At 36.0% G+C, this 18,273-nt stretch overlaps 1 protein-coding gene across 2 annotated transcripts; it reads right to left on the reverse strand.

Moving 5' to 3' along the window:
- Nucleotides 1–1,438: 1,438 nt before the first annotated feature.
- Nucleotides 1,439–14,106, reverse strand: LOC128228727 (neuronal acetylcholine receptor subunit alpha-2-like). Of its 2 annotated transcripts, XM_052940201.1 has the most exons (9): nt 13,512–14,106; nt 13,131–13,282; nt 12,771–12,815; nt 8,314–8,423; nt 7,420–7,555; nt 6,899–7,082; nt 6,158–6,287; nt 5,802–5,887; nt 1,439–3,370 (listed from the first exon to the last, which is right to left on the reverse strand). In XM_052940201.1, the coding sequence occupies exons 2-9, from the start codon at nt 13,242–13,244 to the stop codon at nt 2,676–2,678; spliced, it is 1,500 nt and encodes a 499-aa protein (XP_052796161.1). In that variant the 5' UTR covers nt 13,245–13,282; nt 13,512–14,106; the 3' UTR covers nt 1,439–2,675. The 2 variants fall into 2 exon arrangements, with proteins under 2 accessions (XP_052796161.1, XP_052796160.1); XM_052940200.1 differs by having other exon boundaries at nt 13,131–14,106.
- Nucleotides 14,107–18,273: the final 4,167 nt, after the last annotated feature.

The following is an 18,273-nucleotide window of genomic DNA, read 5'->3' on the forward strand; positions in this document are numbered from 1 at the left end:
CCACGTGATAAATTACGTCATATATGCTACGTCGGAAGGCAAAACTTTGCTTAAAATGAAGACTTAAATCAAAGATAACTTTTCATTTACAACACTATTTTAAATGAAACAAAGGGCAGTCTATGCCGCTTAAAGAGCCCCGCATTTGCATCATTTCCGAAATTTGATGAGGTCATAGTTTCATCAAACACTTTGACAAACCTGTTTTCAAAATAATGTTTTGACAGTGCTCCGTCAGACGGCCGTATTCTGAAAAAGTTTGTCGAAGTGTTTTAAGAAACTAAACTCGCAATAAAATTCTGGTAAAGGTGGGGCTCCGTAAGCAGCGTAGACTGCGCTATGTTTCATTTAAAATGGTGAAGAAATAGTGAAGTTATCTTTGTTTAAAGTCTTTTTTCAAATCAAAATATTGCCTTCCGACGTAGCATTTATGACGCAATTTATCACCAGGTATACACACACTGGTTTAGTGTGTCGGTTAAGACGGGCCACATTCAGCTGTCGGTTAAAACGACTGTCTGCTTAAGGTTGACGACCCGGTGAAGAAAATAACCCGTTTCTTTAAAGTTTTAAATAAATAACATATACAAAAAGGTAAAAATAAAATACATTAAACTGTGTGTACATCTGTTTATATTAAACTTAATTCATTTCACACAAAGTGAATATAAGAACCAACGATTTATCAAGTAAAACAAAAATATCCTATTCATGTTTATAGCAATGGAAAATAAAGAAAAAAGGGCTAGTGGCATAAATTTTAACCAAACTAATTGGTTGGAGTTTGTCACGGTCGATTGAAACTAACACGGATAGCCATCTGAAATTCCTAAACAGGTTTAAAACTCAGCAGTTATCCATCAACTATATTCTTATACATCTTCTCTGACAACGCTAAGTCAATCTTGATGAAACGTATCAGTAATCATGTTTGGGTGGGCCTGCTTAAGCTACAACAAAGTTATTCAGTGCATAACACAGGTTGTTGTAGCAACGGACAGGATTGTTTTCACGCTTCTCCGATAGCCAAAATGTTTGCAGAAATGACCATTGAGTATCTCTTAATGAAAGCTGCTAAAACATAATAATTATATGCAATGGAAACTACAAGGACAGACCCGACGGCAGCAATTTAACAAAGACCCAGTTTAGAGGCACATTATCGAATGCTAGGACGAACAGACACTTCAGACGGGGCACACACAATCTAACATAAACACACCACAAATGCATCAACATATCTTTATTAATAAATGTTGGAGTTGTCACATTGTTACAGTCGGCGAAAAAGAAGGTCAGTGGAGTTTTAACAAGTTTATCAAGATCATAACAGTATTGTTGATTAATAATTGCAGAATTAATACCATGCATAAACTAAAATGATTAATATACACGCATCAACTCCCATCTCGACTAAACGACATGATACACCGGCAAAACAAATGAATTCAGCCAGATCAACAGTGCCAAACAGACCTGATCTGCCGAGAAGCTATAAGCCCAAATGCGTTGCCTTTCCCCTATCTGACTATACAGACAACTTCCTCTGAAACCAATTGTCAGAATTGTAATACGCATTATTGTAGCTTCATTGAAATGCATGAAAATTTATATCATGTATTGCAGGGTGTGTACAATTTCGCAAATAAAATTTTAAGTAATTCTAGACTATAGAATATATTGATCTTTATTTTTTTTTCGAAGTTTCATCAATCAACAGCCATATGAACAATTTCGCAAACACATTGACCTATTGACCTACTTTCTTAATTTGGAAACTACAACAATGAAATATGTATTTCTGTACACAGTTTTTCAAACGTATTTCGATTGTGGCCTTTATACTCACTTTCTTATTTATATTATTATATTATTTAAATTGCATAGTACTTTTGCAAACAAATTCATAATTGTCTCTTGGTTAATGTTAGCCACATCTTTTTGGATATCCTCTTATTGTGAAGATGCTTGATTGAGCACCCCGTCAATTAAGCGGACGTAACCTGATAAACCAAAAACATCCTCAAAGCAGACACGGCTTCGTGTACAAGATGTATATAACAAAATTCAGATTTTTTTCCAAAAGGTATTAACCATTTTCACTGGTGATCGATTGAGGACCATGGTAACCCTCTTTGTTAATTCTCCCTTTTGTAAACGGTTTCTTCAGAAAAGAAGTGAAGGTATCATAAAATGTTCATCACCCAAGTGGCACCTATTGTTAGTGTTCCTAATGTAAGTGTTGTTGGTTTTTATTCCAGTGGGGGTATCCCAAGTAATAATACTTATGTGAAAACTACAGAAACAAGCCAAGTCATAAATATATTTTAAACATGTTTTCAATCTGAAACGGATACAGGTTTGCACAACTATTAATATATATATATATATATAGTATTTATTCTCTGTAGAAGAAGGAGTATTTATCGACCAGGAAGACAAGTCATCAGTCTGTCAGGAAAGAAAATATATTTATGAAAAAATTCAACATGCATACTTGATCTATACGACATGTGTATGACATGTGTATGTATGTAAAAGGTCTCCGAATCGGGGACTATTGCATTTTACATTATGCATTTTCTATGTTAACGCTCACATACTTTATTTATTGATAAGTGTGAGTATGTAAATATTGTTATTGCGTAGACAAACATTCATCACACATATGTTAATCAAAGACCATCATCGGAAATAAATTTAAAGGAAGGCACAATAACAAGAATGATAATGGAAGAAACGATTGTGATAAACATGAACATCCAAAAGAATAGTCGGTCGACGACAAGCGCCACCTGTTTCCACTCATCAACGACTTCCGTTTCAGCATCTTCGGCGTCGCTTTTCACCACCAAAACCTTCAAGCATCTCAGAATCTCTTCCATTGTAGCGAGGGAGCCTTCCCTTTTCAAGTTCGAAGTGAGGTCTTCCTCAAGAAGAGAGCTCCTGTTTGACACACTGATATCCCGGGAGTTCATGTTCACTTTACTTCCGTTGAGATCAGTTTTCGATGAGTGTGGAAGTCTCCCAATTCTTGTCTTTGTTCCATTCTCGATGGCAAATTTACTACTGCTACATGAGGAACCTCTCGAAGCCTGGGTATCCATTTGGTTAAGTAGTTTTGTTTGTAATTCCCTTAATTCCTCCTCATTTTCTTTTTCACGAATCTGTTTTTTTATAGTTGCCCTTCGTTTGCATGGCACTTTGACGCATGCGCACCTGACGATCTTGGCAAGATGGCCGAGGACAAAATGGCGAACCCAGCCCGGAATCTTCTGCTGGTTCGGAGAACAGTGATGGAGCTTTAGAACAACCACAGTCAGTATAACAGAGACGCTTGCTACTGCCATCGACACCGTCAAGTAGATACCTGAAAGTGAAATATTAGAAATATATTATGTGTCGCTAAGAAAGTAATTCCGTTTAAATTACTGTTCGTGTTTCTAAAATTAAGCTGGTGGTCTACGCTGGTATTTGATTTGGTTTCAGAAGCAAAAGTGATATTTTTAAAAACATTATTATTCAATTAAGAAAAGCCATTAACATACATCTCTTTATTTAATGAGAACACAGTATTTTACTCCTGGGTGAGACTTCAGTGCCAAGACGTTGAAGCATTATGACTGAACAATGTGTTAGGTGTCCTGGTCTAGGTTGTAACATTTACAAAAAGCCAGTTCCAAAAAGCCTTGAGCAGTTTTAAAAAGCTTTTCTGTTGAACGTTGATCAACACGCGATTTTTCAGGTTGTCTGCTTTCTGACTTCATTTTTTGCTTAGAACTAAACGCGAAACCCTGGAACGTATAGTGTCAGGGCTTCCTTTTGGCAGACTTAATAAATGACAAAACAATTCATCCGATCGATAAAATATTTATTTAGCAGAGGCACATAAAATCAACAAATAACTCACGGACTGCAAAACATATTCGACATAAAATTCACAGTGTATGACTCTAAATAGCATTAAGCTATAACCTTTTATTTACGTAAGTTTGGTCTGTTGTATTTAAACGCTACTATGTTTTGTTAAGTATAAACACACTCTATGAATTGTCTTTATTCTGACGTCTGACAATTATATTCCAACGTTGACAGTGATGGAAAATACGGCACTATTTCCTTGTGTATATGCCACAGATAACGCCCATGTGTCATAATATTAGTCATTAATGTGTGCAAAAAGGAGAAAATGGAATTATGCGCATTATGTCGTGGACGAGTGAAAATGTCATGGTGTATATGCGCAATATATCGTGAGGTTTGCGGACGAGTGAACATTGCATGGTTAATATGTGCAGTATGTCGTGAGTTTCACGAACGAGTAAACACGACATGGTTAAAATGCGAAATATGTCGTAAGTTTTGCAGACGAGTGAACATGACTTGGTCAATATGCGCAATATGGTCTGAGTTTGGGGGAAGAGTGAACATGGCATGGTCAATATGCGCAATATGGTCTGAGTTTGGGGGACGAGTGAACATGGCATGGTCAATATGTGCAGTATGTCGTGAGTTTTGCGGACGAGTGAACATTGCATGGTTGATATGTTCAATATGGTCTGAGTTTGGGGGGGCGAGTGAACATGGCATGGTTAATATGTGCAATATGGTCTGAGTTCGGGGGAAGAGTGAACATGGCATGGTCAATATGCGCAATATGGTCTGAGTTTGGGGGACGAGTGAACATGGCATGGTCAATATGCGCAATATGGTCTGAGTTTGGGGGACGACTGAACATGGCATGGTCAATATGCGCAATATGGTCTGAGTTTGGGGGACGACTGAACATGGCATGGTTAATATGCGCAATATGGTTTGAGATTGGGGGACGAGTGAGCATGACATGGTCAATATGCGCAATATGGTCTGAGTTTGGGGGGAGAGTGAACATGGCATGGTCAATATGCGCAATCTGGTATGAGTTTGGGGACGAGTGAAGATGGCATGGTTAATATGTGCAGTATGTCGTGAGTTTCGCGGACGAGTAAACATGACATGGTTAATATGCGCAATATGGTCTGAGTTTGGGGGACGAGTGAATATGACATGGTTAATATGCGCAATATGGTTTGAGATTGGGGGACGAGTGAGCATGACATGGTCAATATGCGCAATATGGTATGAGTTTGGGGGAAGAGTGAGCATGGCATGGTCAATATGCGCAATATGGTCTGAGTTTGGGGGACGAGTGAATATGGCATGGTTAATATGTGCAGTATGTCGTTAGTTTCGCGGACGAGTAAACACGACATGGTCAATATGCGCAATATGGTCTGAGTTTTGGGGACGAGTGAACATGACATGCTGAATATTCGCAATGTAACGTCAGTTTATTGGACGAATGAACATGACATTGTTAATATGCGCAATGTGTCGTCAGTTTATTGGACGAATAAACATGACGTCTTGAGTTTTGCGGTCGAGTGACCATGACATGGTTAACACGTATGTCAAAACTATTAGTCACATAATCAAGAACCTAATTATAAGGCCAAATCACCTTCATTTAGATATTCCGTAGGAAGCGTTTCAAAGTTGAACAAAACAGTCTCTGTCAATCGCATTGACATACGCATTTTACTTGTTCTATTAAACAACGATTGTGTTGTGGCTTGGTGCAAAGATATGCAACTTCATTGAAGGGAACTAAATGTTGGAATATAATTCAAGACGTACAAATTCTTGCTGCTTGCATCGACAGATAACGATTTATATTATACCCTAACAGTGTGGTTCAAGCATACATCGTATCACATAGTTGTAGCAATAGAAATTACAGGGACAGGCCCAGTAAGCCTCACCTATGAGTGGGACAAACTCGGACGTTGGCGGCATGGACTCGGCTACCAGCAGCATGAACACGGAGTAGGACAACAGAACCGTGATGCTGGAACGGGAAAACATGTCATGTAAAGTCGTTATTCTTTGACGAAACATTTGAAATTATTAAGTATAAAATGAACTGCGAATTAGGAAGTCATCATCGGTCGTTATCGTAAAGTTAGTAATCTGTATTGTGGTGGGAAATTACATGTCGATAAACCAATTTTACATTTAATAAACAAATCTTGATCATCATCTTCATGTAGATAGATGTTACATGTAGGTAACTACTTTTTGACAAGATATGTGCACACATTTAATTGATTATAAGTACCTGAGGGTGATTTTCTCCCCTGCGTCCGGAGGCAGACAGAATGTGAGGACACTGAGGATATTTAGCCAGAAACATGGGAACAGGATATTCAAAACGTAATAGAGGATTCGCCGCTGTATCGTCAAAATTACTGAAATGTTCAGGTAAAGGTATTTATTACATTCATTAAACTGGCTGGACACAATTAGGGACCATCTGCTTTTTTAAAGTATTATAATATATATGCGAACAATTTTCCCTTAATAATTTCCCTCGATTGCACCGAGTGAAAAACCAGTAAATGCAAAAACAGTACTTTTCAGGAGAAACAAAAAAACTAAATAGTGAAAATTCCGATTCCGCACTTTTTTGCACTAAGTTGGCGGTTAGTGCAAAACTGGTGTAATTCAAACAGTTTAAGAATGAATTGAAACTGTTCTATACTTAGTTCGAAAATAGAAGGATTTAATTCATCCAATGCATTTACCGTCGTTTATCACATGGTGAAGTTTTTACTTTCTGATAGGCCATCAAATAGTTGTTTTCTTTAAAGAAGGGCGAAAATAAGTATATTCAAAGAAGTTAAAAAATATTTTTGTGATAAAAATGCATAATATTTTTGTTTTCATTTGTTGCTTTCGCTATGCTATTTCTGTGTTACTCCAGAATTATGTTTTATGGATTTACGCACCAGTTATAGTTGCTTAGACAGTACCACAAATAGTATACCCTATATAATAAAACTTCTGATATATTGTTTACCGGTGACGTCTGGGTAGATGGCGGGGCTGATGGGGTAGACAACCTCGTTACGGACGATGCGGTAACGGGAAAGCATCCACTCGCCGTTCGTGACATACGCAGACACTTCCACATCTCCAGTTTTGTTCACCATATCCACCTGAGCCTTGTCGTAGGTCCAGCTGCCAAACTTCAACTTACACACCTGCATGATGAAAATAAATGTTGTTTTGTAGGTATTTGTATATCGGTAGCTAGTTAAATACATGTGATAAGCAGTATTAAAAACTGTCGTAACATATATTGTAAAGAGCCTTTAATTGTTCCTTTGATTGGTTGTTTTCAAATAAATCATGTTTTAGCCCTGCTTGGTTTGTATTTATGTCCGAGGATGATTTATGTTATTGTTTATCCATTCACCATCATGAACAGTTAAGCTAAGAGTGCAATTGATTAATTGTTTATAACACGTTTTGCTAGGAAGATTGCTGACATTGAAACCGAATACACTCAAATCTTTATCTTTATGCCAAATAACTTACCTGATGGTCAAATGGGAAGTAGGTGATATCCACCTTGCAGGAGCTTTTCAGCCGGACAGGTGGCGCCCAGGAGACCGTACCGTCGTAATGGACCATGGCATTGATCGGCATGAAACCAGACGTGTAGTCGTCCGCACTTAGAATGATAGATATAAGGAAATTTATTGGTAAATACCGTTGTTGTAATCATTATATTTTGTCCGATTACAATGCAGTATTTCTCGGGGGTTTCAATTCATTTATTAAAAAAAAACTCAACAGTCAGCCCGTAAAGGGTTTAATCAGGTGAAGCGGTAGATGTGACTAAAGAGTGGCTGGCCCAGTTTGTGGGTTGTTTACAAACATATGTAGAACACTAAAAAAAATAAAAATACATTGTACAAACTATAATGTTGACACAATATTTACATAAATGGTTTTGTAATGAAAAACAGAATTATATTATTTTATGTATTTGGGTTTTATTGATATTGATAGAATATAACTGGTGTAGACGTTTTGGATATACTGTTAAAATAAATCGAATAAAACAATATTCAACACGTTTTTTTCAACGATATGTATAGTCAACAATTAATAAATACGTTGTTTGACCTTACAGAATTAAGCGGAATGGTCATTAAGCATTACTTTCGTAGTTTGCAGGACGTACTCGTACGTAACGATCTATGCCAGTACCTGTCAGTTTAACCAAGTCACTCATCAAGACACGCCTTGTTCATGCGCATTGCGATTAAAACATGTTCCTGTATAACAGTTAATGTTTATAAAGGCAAACTAATTATGTTGTACTGAACTAACTGTACAAAAATAAATCCACTGCTATATCATACATTTCTATAATGTCATACTATTGGTACAAATCCCAGCATTTTAGCCGTGTTTGCTACCCACTTGTTATACAGGACAATGTCTGGTAACCATAATAGTCGAGCGGGCAGACGTACAACCTCCAGGCCGTTGTAGTCCTCTTTCCGCCAGGATATGCGTTCGTCATGCCATATCTGTAATTATAACACAACTCTCAGTATTTAGCCGTGTCTTTGTTTATGTCTAGTTATATATTGCTTTGTCTGTATCTAGTGTATATGTAGGTGACTTAAGCTGTTCTATGTACCTTACATAAATGTGTCCCTTCTTCGTATATAAATTTAGTCGATCATGTTTAAACTAACTGCTTGGTTTAAAGGGTTACATTTTTAGGCAAACAATATTGCATTTCAATATTTTTTACAAAGTATCCTTATTAAATGCATTTATCTCCTCCGTTGTATCAAAATATGCATTTCCTGGTGACCTCATTTTTCTTGTTGGCCGCGAGTACACTGCCATTAAATTGTTTAAAGTGAAAGCATGTGGACCGAATCAATGTATGGAGATTTGTGTTGTATTCTTCAGGAAACATGAACATTTATTTTTCAAACTAGACGAACGTTCAGGTGAGAAATCTGGTTGTTATTGTGTTATTGGAGTGTTGTCTGCCTGTAGTGCTAATATGTTTTTGTTTTTACTTGGACCAATAATACATTTATCCTTCTTACAGGTTTGGGTAATTTTCTTGGATTTTTTTGATTTTTCGTCAACGGCGGAGTTGTTTAACTTTTATGGTATTCAGACCTTTCGAGATTTCCTGACATTGTTTATCTGCAGATATTTATAGATAGTTGATGCTAGATCATTGTTAGTGTCCACTTTGATATATTTGAAGATAGAATAAATCATCTTGAAGTAAAATGTCACTTATTTTTTACAGGTTATATGACTCCTAAACAGGGTTTTCCCTTCAAATGACTGATTCCTTAATAAAAACAAGCACATGCATTCAGTCTTGCTTCTAGTGTATTGAAAAGCTCAAACGCAACTTTTGTTAAACATAGTGCAAATACTTTTCTTAAAGTTGAAAGCTCTGATATCAATATTTGTAAAATATGTAAACAATGTTTTAATTGTTTAATGCCATGAGCAATAATTTTCATGTTTAACTTATTTTTCAAATGTTTTAAGTTTTATTACATGTACTTGAGTTGATATTTTTTTCAAATAAGTTTCTCAAACCGCTTAAGAAGTGGTTTTATACATTACATACGCATGTATTAGCTGTAAATATATCACGAATGAATAAACGTGAGACTTCAATAAATAGTATGTATGTCTGTCTGTCGGTCTGCCGTAATTCGCTGTGAATTCTATGCATTTATCGTCACATAATCTTTTGTCCTCATTTTTAATGAATTTTGAACCAATTCCCTTCACTTGTCTAAATTTATGTGTGCCTTCCATTCGATTCATCTACTGAATGTAAAGCATTGTTGAAATGCTTCGGGAAGACAGTTCTTGGAAATTCACTAAAAGCTTGACAAAATTGTGAAGTCAAATATTTGAAAGGCTCGTGTTTGTTTCGTCAAGCCTTCGCCAAATCGATGAAAACTTTAAGTAATCTCCTGTGGTTTGGGTGAACAGTTTTACAGCTAAAGTGAACTTCCTGTGGAAAAGATAATCATTCTGAGCTACTTAAGGAAGCCCCCATTCCCTATATACGATATTCACTTTACTTTTAAATATCTTAAAATCCATTTAAAATATCAGCTGACTTTAAATTGCTCAATAATTTTAGAAACCACAGCAATACCACATAGTTACATCGTGGTTCTTTCTGATTTATGGGGACCAAGCATGCAAGTTTGTTTCAGATTCACGCAGATGCCGTCACGTGATGGGACGATCTGCAACGTTAATCGGAAGGGGCTTGGGACTTAAATTGACAGCTAAACAGTAAATCTTATTTATTGCTTCATCTATTTCTTTACATCAGATATTCTCTAGTGTTCTTCTGTCCAAAAAAACATTGCTTAAAAGCATCCATCTTATACGTAAATAGGCCAAAAACAAAGGCAGAACTACTGGAACAAGCGTATCCTTTTCTAGACTAATTGGTACCTAAGTTATGCAAACGCAAAATGCACTCCTACTCCCCAATAAGATATACAACAATTAATACAATTGTTTAAAATACCAAAAAGGATGAATAAATGTCAAAACAATGGTTCTTATAAAAATTACGAGTTTTATTTGAAAGGAAGGTGCAGAAAACACGTTTTTTTCTGCCTTACGAGAAGATAGTAGATCACAGTAAATATATAAGCACTCACTAATCGTTTAATATTTTTGCGTTTTCAGTTAATAAATTTACGGTTCCAATCTTGTTATTAGTAATTCATATTTCCATAAATGCGTTATTTAGTAAGTAGTTAAAGGTTTATCACTCAAAATATATATTTGTTATACATGTGTTTGTATTGATTTTGAATAATACTGTCACTTTAAAGGACATTCAACCATACCAAAATACGTCAATGTAAACTTTGCACTTCTAACATTTGATGCGTTACCGTTAGAAACATACATCGGTCAAAAAAGCTGCTCATGTTCGGCCAATTATGTCGTTTGTAGGAGGAATACTTAGCGAAAGTTATTTTTATTCATCGTCGTGTTCGCCTTTCAGTCGGAGAACAACAGCGCCTTGGCTTTATACAAGATATTGTGAGAATCTTAAACATGTACGGTCCGCGTAATGTTTTAGATCAATTTCTAGCTATTGAGACATTTCCTTCGAAGTTGACCTGGAAATGTATATAAGAGAAACGTGCTAATATCTGTGAAAACATCATTGTTAAACACTCTGGTGACTGATAATGAATTGCTTTATCCAAATATCATTGTGGATGGCCTCTGTTCAAAACTCTGGACAGTTGCGAGGAACGAAAATAAAAGAAAGATAATGTGCACTTCATTTCTTAAAGCTGCTTGACAGTTAATTTCAAAACACTTTGTTATGCGCTTTAGGCGATGCGGTTTGCTTACGGGGGATGCTAAAAAGAGGCTAGAAGAAAGCTAGTTTGGGGTGCGTTATGTGATCAGGGAGGTCTTTGTTTTGATTAAGCCCAACCTTCTTCACCATTTGTTTCATCGTGGAATTCAGTTTGTTGACACCTACATGATTTCTCTTTGTGAAACATTGTTTCTAATGTCTGTTTACATTTTTGACAGCGCGTATGAATACATTTTTCTGTGATGTGGTTACCTAATTTGCACAGTTATTACACTAGTTATATATGAAAAATATTGCATGGGGTTATATTACTCCTGGGCAGTAAGTTATGTTATAAATCACCATATACGTTTGTCCCAAACTTTAAAATATCCGTGTGTCTGTTACAGACACAATAGGGTTGTCAATCTTTGCCAGTTTTTTCTTAGGTGATTCCATTAGTTTCATTTTAAAACTACAACCACAACTAATTCATGCCTTTTTTATCGTGAACAAAAAACTTTGATGAGCAGCATCGATAATAAAACATTGATGTCCCCGGCATATCAGCAATGCTCATTAAACTACACAAACAAGACATACAATCATAACCACGATGCTTCCGAACAATTCTATGAGAGAGGGAAACGCATTATTTCGGTTAAGGCAAACTGATGTGTTCCAGTGAATGTGATTAGTGTCAATCATTCCTCTACTGAAACATTTAGTGTTACCAGAGCGACATATATCAAGTTCATTATTTCCTTGTAATATGGCAAACATGTTGTCTTTGGATTGCGCGGATATATTGGGCTGTTTTTTCCTCGAGCTCAGTAAAAGAGAACGTTTTTCGTTGAGGTTTTTTTATGTCATTCGCAGCACATTAAAATGTTTGATGTTTTATTGACATTTCCATATACGAGAACAATACAATATCAGGAAAAACTTCGGACGAATTGAATTGGAGCGTATGTTAGACCGTCCCTTTCATAGTCATATAACGCACAAGGTATCGGTTGTGTTAATATGAAATGGGTTTATCTATAATCGAAATCCTTGACCACTACTGTTACCTATGTTTCTGACAGCATAAAACATAACATTTACCGTACGATTGTTTCAGTATCGTCTTACTGTTGATCTTAATAACTATGCACGACCAAAGCATTCTGCAACGATTGACAAAAAGTAAATCCAATATCCATACATGATAAGCCAGAAATTACAAAACCAACTATATTTTACCGCCTGGCAATAACCCCACGAGTACATACAGTCCATTTGGATAGCTTTGTTAAATGTAAAATAGCATTACCTTTTTTGTTTATTACAGTGTTCTGAAGTAATGAAGCAACTTGATGTTTAAGACATTTTTAAAATTTGATGTCTTAAACACCTATTATAGGATGAACAGTTTGATGCCTAGAATGTGCGGTATTTAAGTATTTTCCCTATTTTAAATCGTTTATGTTGTGTTTTCTATGTTTAGGACACCTTATATTCTTAATAAGTGTACGAACTAAAGAAAATGCTCACAACCTACCATTTCCAACCAGGCGTTTAGGATAACCAGCTGATTTTTCTCGTCCTGAAAAAAAGTATCAATACATCAAATAATATACTTAGTTTTACATTTGATACATAAATCATTGTTTCTAGATATAAATACATTATTGTTATTTTTATGTTATTTCAATATGTTTTAGGTTAGGATAATTGGCCTACACTTTTACCAACTCATGATACATTTTTTTTAAATTTTACCTTATACTTTAAATCTTAAAATTAAATAGTTCGTTTTTTAGTTCTATTTTATATGAATAGAACAAACAAAAAAGCGATATTTATAATAAACAGTTATCGGAATGTGGTGAAAAAAAACATAGAAATACAACATTCTCACCATGTCCATGACTTGTATGAGCGTGAAGCCAAACTGAACTTCCACGTTCTCGGAGGAGTTGAAGACGGGCCTCACGCTATTGTCATATTGCTGATCGTTGAAGAGGCGGTGCATGAGGGCCTGCTCGTCCGGAAGGCGACCACTGGACAGCACTGACCGCGCCACCAACAGACACACAAGCAAATGGGTGAAACGCTTCATAAGTCAACACAATGGCATTAAAGATCTTGTCGGAGCTTAGTTTTATCTCCCAAGAATTTTCACACAAAACTAATATTATTGATATTTTTTTTGATACACCAGCAAGGAATTTAGAAATATCAACCGTCAATTACTTGTCCTCAAACATTTTGTTTTGGACGCTGTTAACAAAACACGTACCTTCCTGTATTGGTGAATGGATTAGAATTGTTGGAAAGTTAGTTTTAAATCACAAAGATGTCTTTGAGGCATTTCGTGATGACAATGCTTTGTTTTGTGTCAGAAAGCTAAGGCAGTCTGGTTAGCTTACGTGCTGATAAGCTACGTTTGGAATTACCATGCAAGTAGCGTCGGTACGATTAAGAACAATGATGCATGTGTTCCACTATTTGCCAATTACTTCTACTTACATCCTAAGAAATACTAAACAATTGATATGATATCCCAGCTTTTAATAACTTGGCATATATTCTTTATCATTTTGCTGTTGTATTAACTGATATCAATTCCATAATTGTGTATACAAAACACGCACTTTAGAACAATAGTCCGACTTATTCATTAAAAAAAAATCCCAAACACTTGTACAAAAAGCACAAAAGAAACTTGCTTTAATATCAAATTATTCATCTCAACAGTCCAATGATGTCTATATTCTGTTCCGGGGACCATAAACTGGACGAAATTGCCATGATTTGCATTGATGTAGATAGACTCATAAATACATTTCATTTTCTGTACTTTATGAGTCGACGAAAGAAGTGATTCAATGTTAGCTTAAGCGCATTAATGATTGAATTTGAAATGTTTGATCGGCTATTCAACGATGAATCTGATTTAATGACCCATCACAGAGCCGATAAATGCAAAGTTTGTGTCAAATAGAATTAAAACTATCTTTCATAGGTTATTTGCATTCTATACTCATCTTTCGCCTAATGTTATTTTTACCAAGACATTCCCGTTCATAATGAATTGCTGCACCGTACGTATCCACCTGAAAGACCGCTTTGAAAGTTTATGAAAACTGTGCGATAGACAAACTCAGCCCAGACGTTTATAAGCTTATAACATCTATGGTAATTGGCCCGTATGAATAAGTTCATTATAATGAAACATGCGGAATGAGGGATGAGTGAATGGATGTCTGCTGTGAGTAAATGAAGTCATCACCCAAAATTAATCTGAACGAAAACCGCTTTTGCAAATCAATTTATATGTTAATATGTATTGGAAGGTTTTCCCATCGCAGACATATATTTCTAGAAATATTAATCTGCATGACATTTCCCGTCCGTTTAAAATGAAATTCATTTGTAATACTGGCTAAATTATTCAAATGTGTCAATTATTTTGAGATCCATCTGTTTATCAGTGATCAGTGACACAAAATATATCTGTAATTGGTTCGTTTGACAAATAACAACCTCAGCTGAAACACTTGTAATATTTACATGTAACATAGTTCGTCGGGGCGCCTGTTTGACTGCTGACTAAAACGGGATAAATTATTACAATCACGATCAAAACGAGCCGCAATGATGGTATGCCGTGCACAACTTCTACTTACTTAAAACACATGTAAATTACATAACCTCTTATCGACGCATTTGAAACTTGTACAATAATGTTGGTTTGAAGTAGGCACGAGTGACAAATATAAACATCACGTGATCAACTATCCTAATAAACTAAATTTTACACAGCACCTTGTTATTGGACCGATCTGTATGCGAATGGCATGATGAATATTTGAATGTAGTGCTGTGTGTATTCATTCTGCTATGAGAACACTGTAACAATTCAACACACGATGATCTTGCTAAGGGATTAACCTTATCATTCAATTCTGAGAGAGCAATAGTTCCATCTATTACTTACATTGAATGAATCACATCTCCTCAAGATTAGTTCAGAGTTTTCTCCAGAGCGATACAAACACCAGCCCTCGAGCAGAAAACATTCTGATAACAAAGGCCTTTGACATCACAAACACCGAACCATTATCCCCAGTAACGATTGCTAAGTCATGTTCCAATATTTCTAGCTGTCAGAACGCGATGCCAGATATGTACAAGTATTCAATTTAAATGTTGATCAGTTTCGCATACGATCAATCAAGTGGAAGCCAGAGGGTTTGGATGATGACAAAAATATAGAGAGGAAAACCTCCAAAATGAAACGGTCACACTTACTAGACAAGCGAACGACTGTATGCTTAATGCAAGTCGCAAGTCTTGGTTATTGTCAGATAAATGTCTGTCTAGACGCTGATCTACAGAAGATTGATTAGTCTGTACAAAATAGTCGCTCCATCCTACTCCCTTGTGGGTAAAATACGTCTTGTATTAGCATCCCACAAATTACTATCTCTGAAGAACAATAAATGAGTCTATGCGACAGTTGCTACCAATTTGGCAGTTTTTATGACAAAAATAGCACATGTTTCGTTTCAATAGATGTTTTCAAAGCGTTATACTGCTTGAGACAATACGACTACAAAGTATTTAACATATACTCGGCAACCTGGTTCTTAGGGCACACACCATTGCAGTTTATTCACTGGTAATAACTATGTTTTCTTCTGCATTAAATGGACCGGTCAGTATTTAGGTACCCGGTCGGATTTAGGTACCCGACCTGCAGTAAAAGGAACAATGTACACTATAAGAAGATTATAATAATATTTTTCGTAAAATGTCAGAGGTTATAATCCAGTTAATACATAGTGAAAAAATAAAGGCTGGAATGTAAATGGGCCTCCTAAAGTAGATACGAGCTTTACAATGGTCGGCAATGTGTCTAAGGTTTTGCTTTTACAGACTGTTAGACAACAGTTACTCATAAATATTGAATAATGATTTTGCAGTTATAGTCTCGTATAATTCATAGCATTTAACTCGAAAATGAGCGTTCCTATGACACAAAAGAACGCAAAACACAAGTTTATTTACCACCATATGTGGTGGCATCTCATGTCCTTTAGACACATTACCAGTTTTGTTTCCTTTATTTAATATTTTTAACTTTATCTAATTTAGATTGATTGACCAAAGAAAACTACAATTTCACTAAACAGTTAATGCGTTTAGTTCTTAAAACTGAGACACCATTGATGGGTGATTGATTTAAAAACCGTTACCAGATTCTGGTTTGCATAAATCAGCCTTTGCGATATTGCCAGAGTAAGCCATTTCCCAAAATGCATGGGTCGGGGTTTAGTTGAAAGAAAACATTCGCTTGTGTCAACGAAATAGTTACGTCAGCATTAAGCATTAAACAGAAGTGTCTCTCTACGCATAGAATCTTTCGTTAAATCGTGTTTTATAAGGGAACTTTTAATTGCTTCATTTCTATTGGGCTATCGAGAGAACTATGTGTTATCGTTTTAAAAATATGAGTTCCTGCGTACTTAATTCAAGCCTGTATATTTTGAAACACCATTTTAAACTCTCTTATTTAAATTCGATAACAGTTCCTTTTGACTGAAACTCAAAACGTGTGCATAAGAAGATCAAAATATTATTGGAAATTTATAGCTAAGAGTAATGTATCATTAAGCGTACTTAACACTTTATTAAGCTTCCTAGCTTGCCTACCTGTATACACCGAAGTGAGAAACCAGTATCCACCGACGACAATCCTGAAAGCCCGGCTACACTCAACCTGTGCCATAACTGACAATATCCGACAGTATCGTCTCCTTGAGCCAAAGAGGACGTCCAAACTCTCTGTATCGATAAACGCCACCGAACTCTCCCTCTCTTACACACACCATTATCTCTTATTTCTGCTTGTATCGTTTCCCCCATTATTCGTTTTAAACCAAATTAGCTCAGTGGAAGTTTCTGTCATCCTCGAATGTTTGTTAAGGTTTGGATTTCTGGTATTGTGCAAAATACAACATGGTTGATATTGTACTTCGATTTTTTATTCCTGAATTACATCAAATACACCACACAGTCATCTATCTTTTGGGACGGGGTGGTGGGGTGGGGGGCAATTAATTACAGTGTAAGATATCGGGAAATAAAATTAATACGGCAAGCGATAAAAAAATTGGAATGATATGCGAAAGTTTATGCCCTAGAGAATGGCATTTCAGAGTAAGTCAGGGGTTGTTCCGGGGTCAATTTATCAAATAGAGAGTTTATGGGCTATTTCCATATTTTAATGTCAATAGATATTCAAGCCAGTGTCAAAAAAGCGCGCCATATATGGATGATTTCGCTGTTAATCAGAGGCAAGAATCATTCAAAAAATGTTAACTTATTGTTGCATATGGAGTTTGACAGCCAACATGAAAAAAGGAGTTTAGAAAAAGAGAAATGTTAAGGAAGAAATGGTAAGCGGAACTTGTGCTCAAGTCGTCGGTATTGTATTTTCGAGTGGCGGATATTGATGCTTTATTTTGTTTCAGGAAGCTAGCTTAGGCAGTCAGTTAGTTAACGTGCTGATAAGCTACGTTTGGAATTACCATGCAAGTAACGTCGGTACGGTTAAGAATGATACATGTGTTCCACTAATTGCCAATTACTTCTACTTACGTCCTAAGAAATACTAAACAACTGATATGATATCCTAGCTTATAAAAACTTGGAAAATATTTTTATCATTTCGTTGTTGTATTTACTGATATACATTCCCTGATCGGTTATACAAAACGCTCAAGGTGTCGGTATTGTATTTTTGAGTGGCGGATCTCTCATGTAGGCGGGTGATAAACTAATAAGGCCTAAAAAACTATGTCTGTTTCGGGTAACCCGACCCTACCCATGAAATGCGCCGACCATAACTATTTTTTTCCGTTTCTGAGCAAAAAAAAATATTCGTTAGCGAATAGAGAGTTACGAAGGGCGAATAAATGCAGATTTTAATCAGAATTATTGTTTATGTGATAAAACAGAGTCAGGCAATGCCAGTAATGTAGGAAAGACTGTCA

Source organism: Mya arenaria, chromosome 3, assembly GCF_026914265.1.
Source record: "Mya arenaria isolate MELC-2E11 chromosome 3, ASM2691426v1".
NCBI lineage: Eukaryota > Metazoa > Mollusca > Bivalvia > Myida > Myidae > Mya > Mya arenaria.

Excerpts from the sequence above, each read along its gene's own strand:
- LOC128228727 (XM_052940200.1), bottom strand. The coding sequence starts at position 13,331 with ATGAAGCGTTTCACCCATTTGCTTGTGTGTCTGTTGGTGGCGCGGTCA. Across the intron at positions 7,083-7,419 it reads ACTTCCCATTTGACCATCAG|GTGTGTAAGTTGAAGTTTGG; the intron begins GTAAGTTATTTG and ends TTCATCATGCAG. Across the intron at positions 6,288-6,898 it reads CATCTACCCAGACGTCACCG|TAATTTTGACGATACAGCGG; the intron begins GTAAACAATATA and ends TGAACATTTCAG.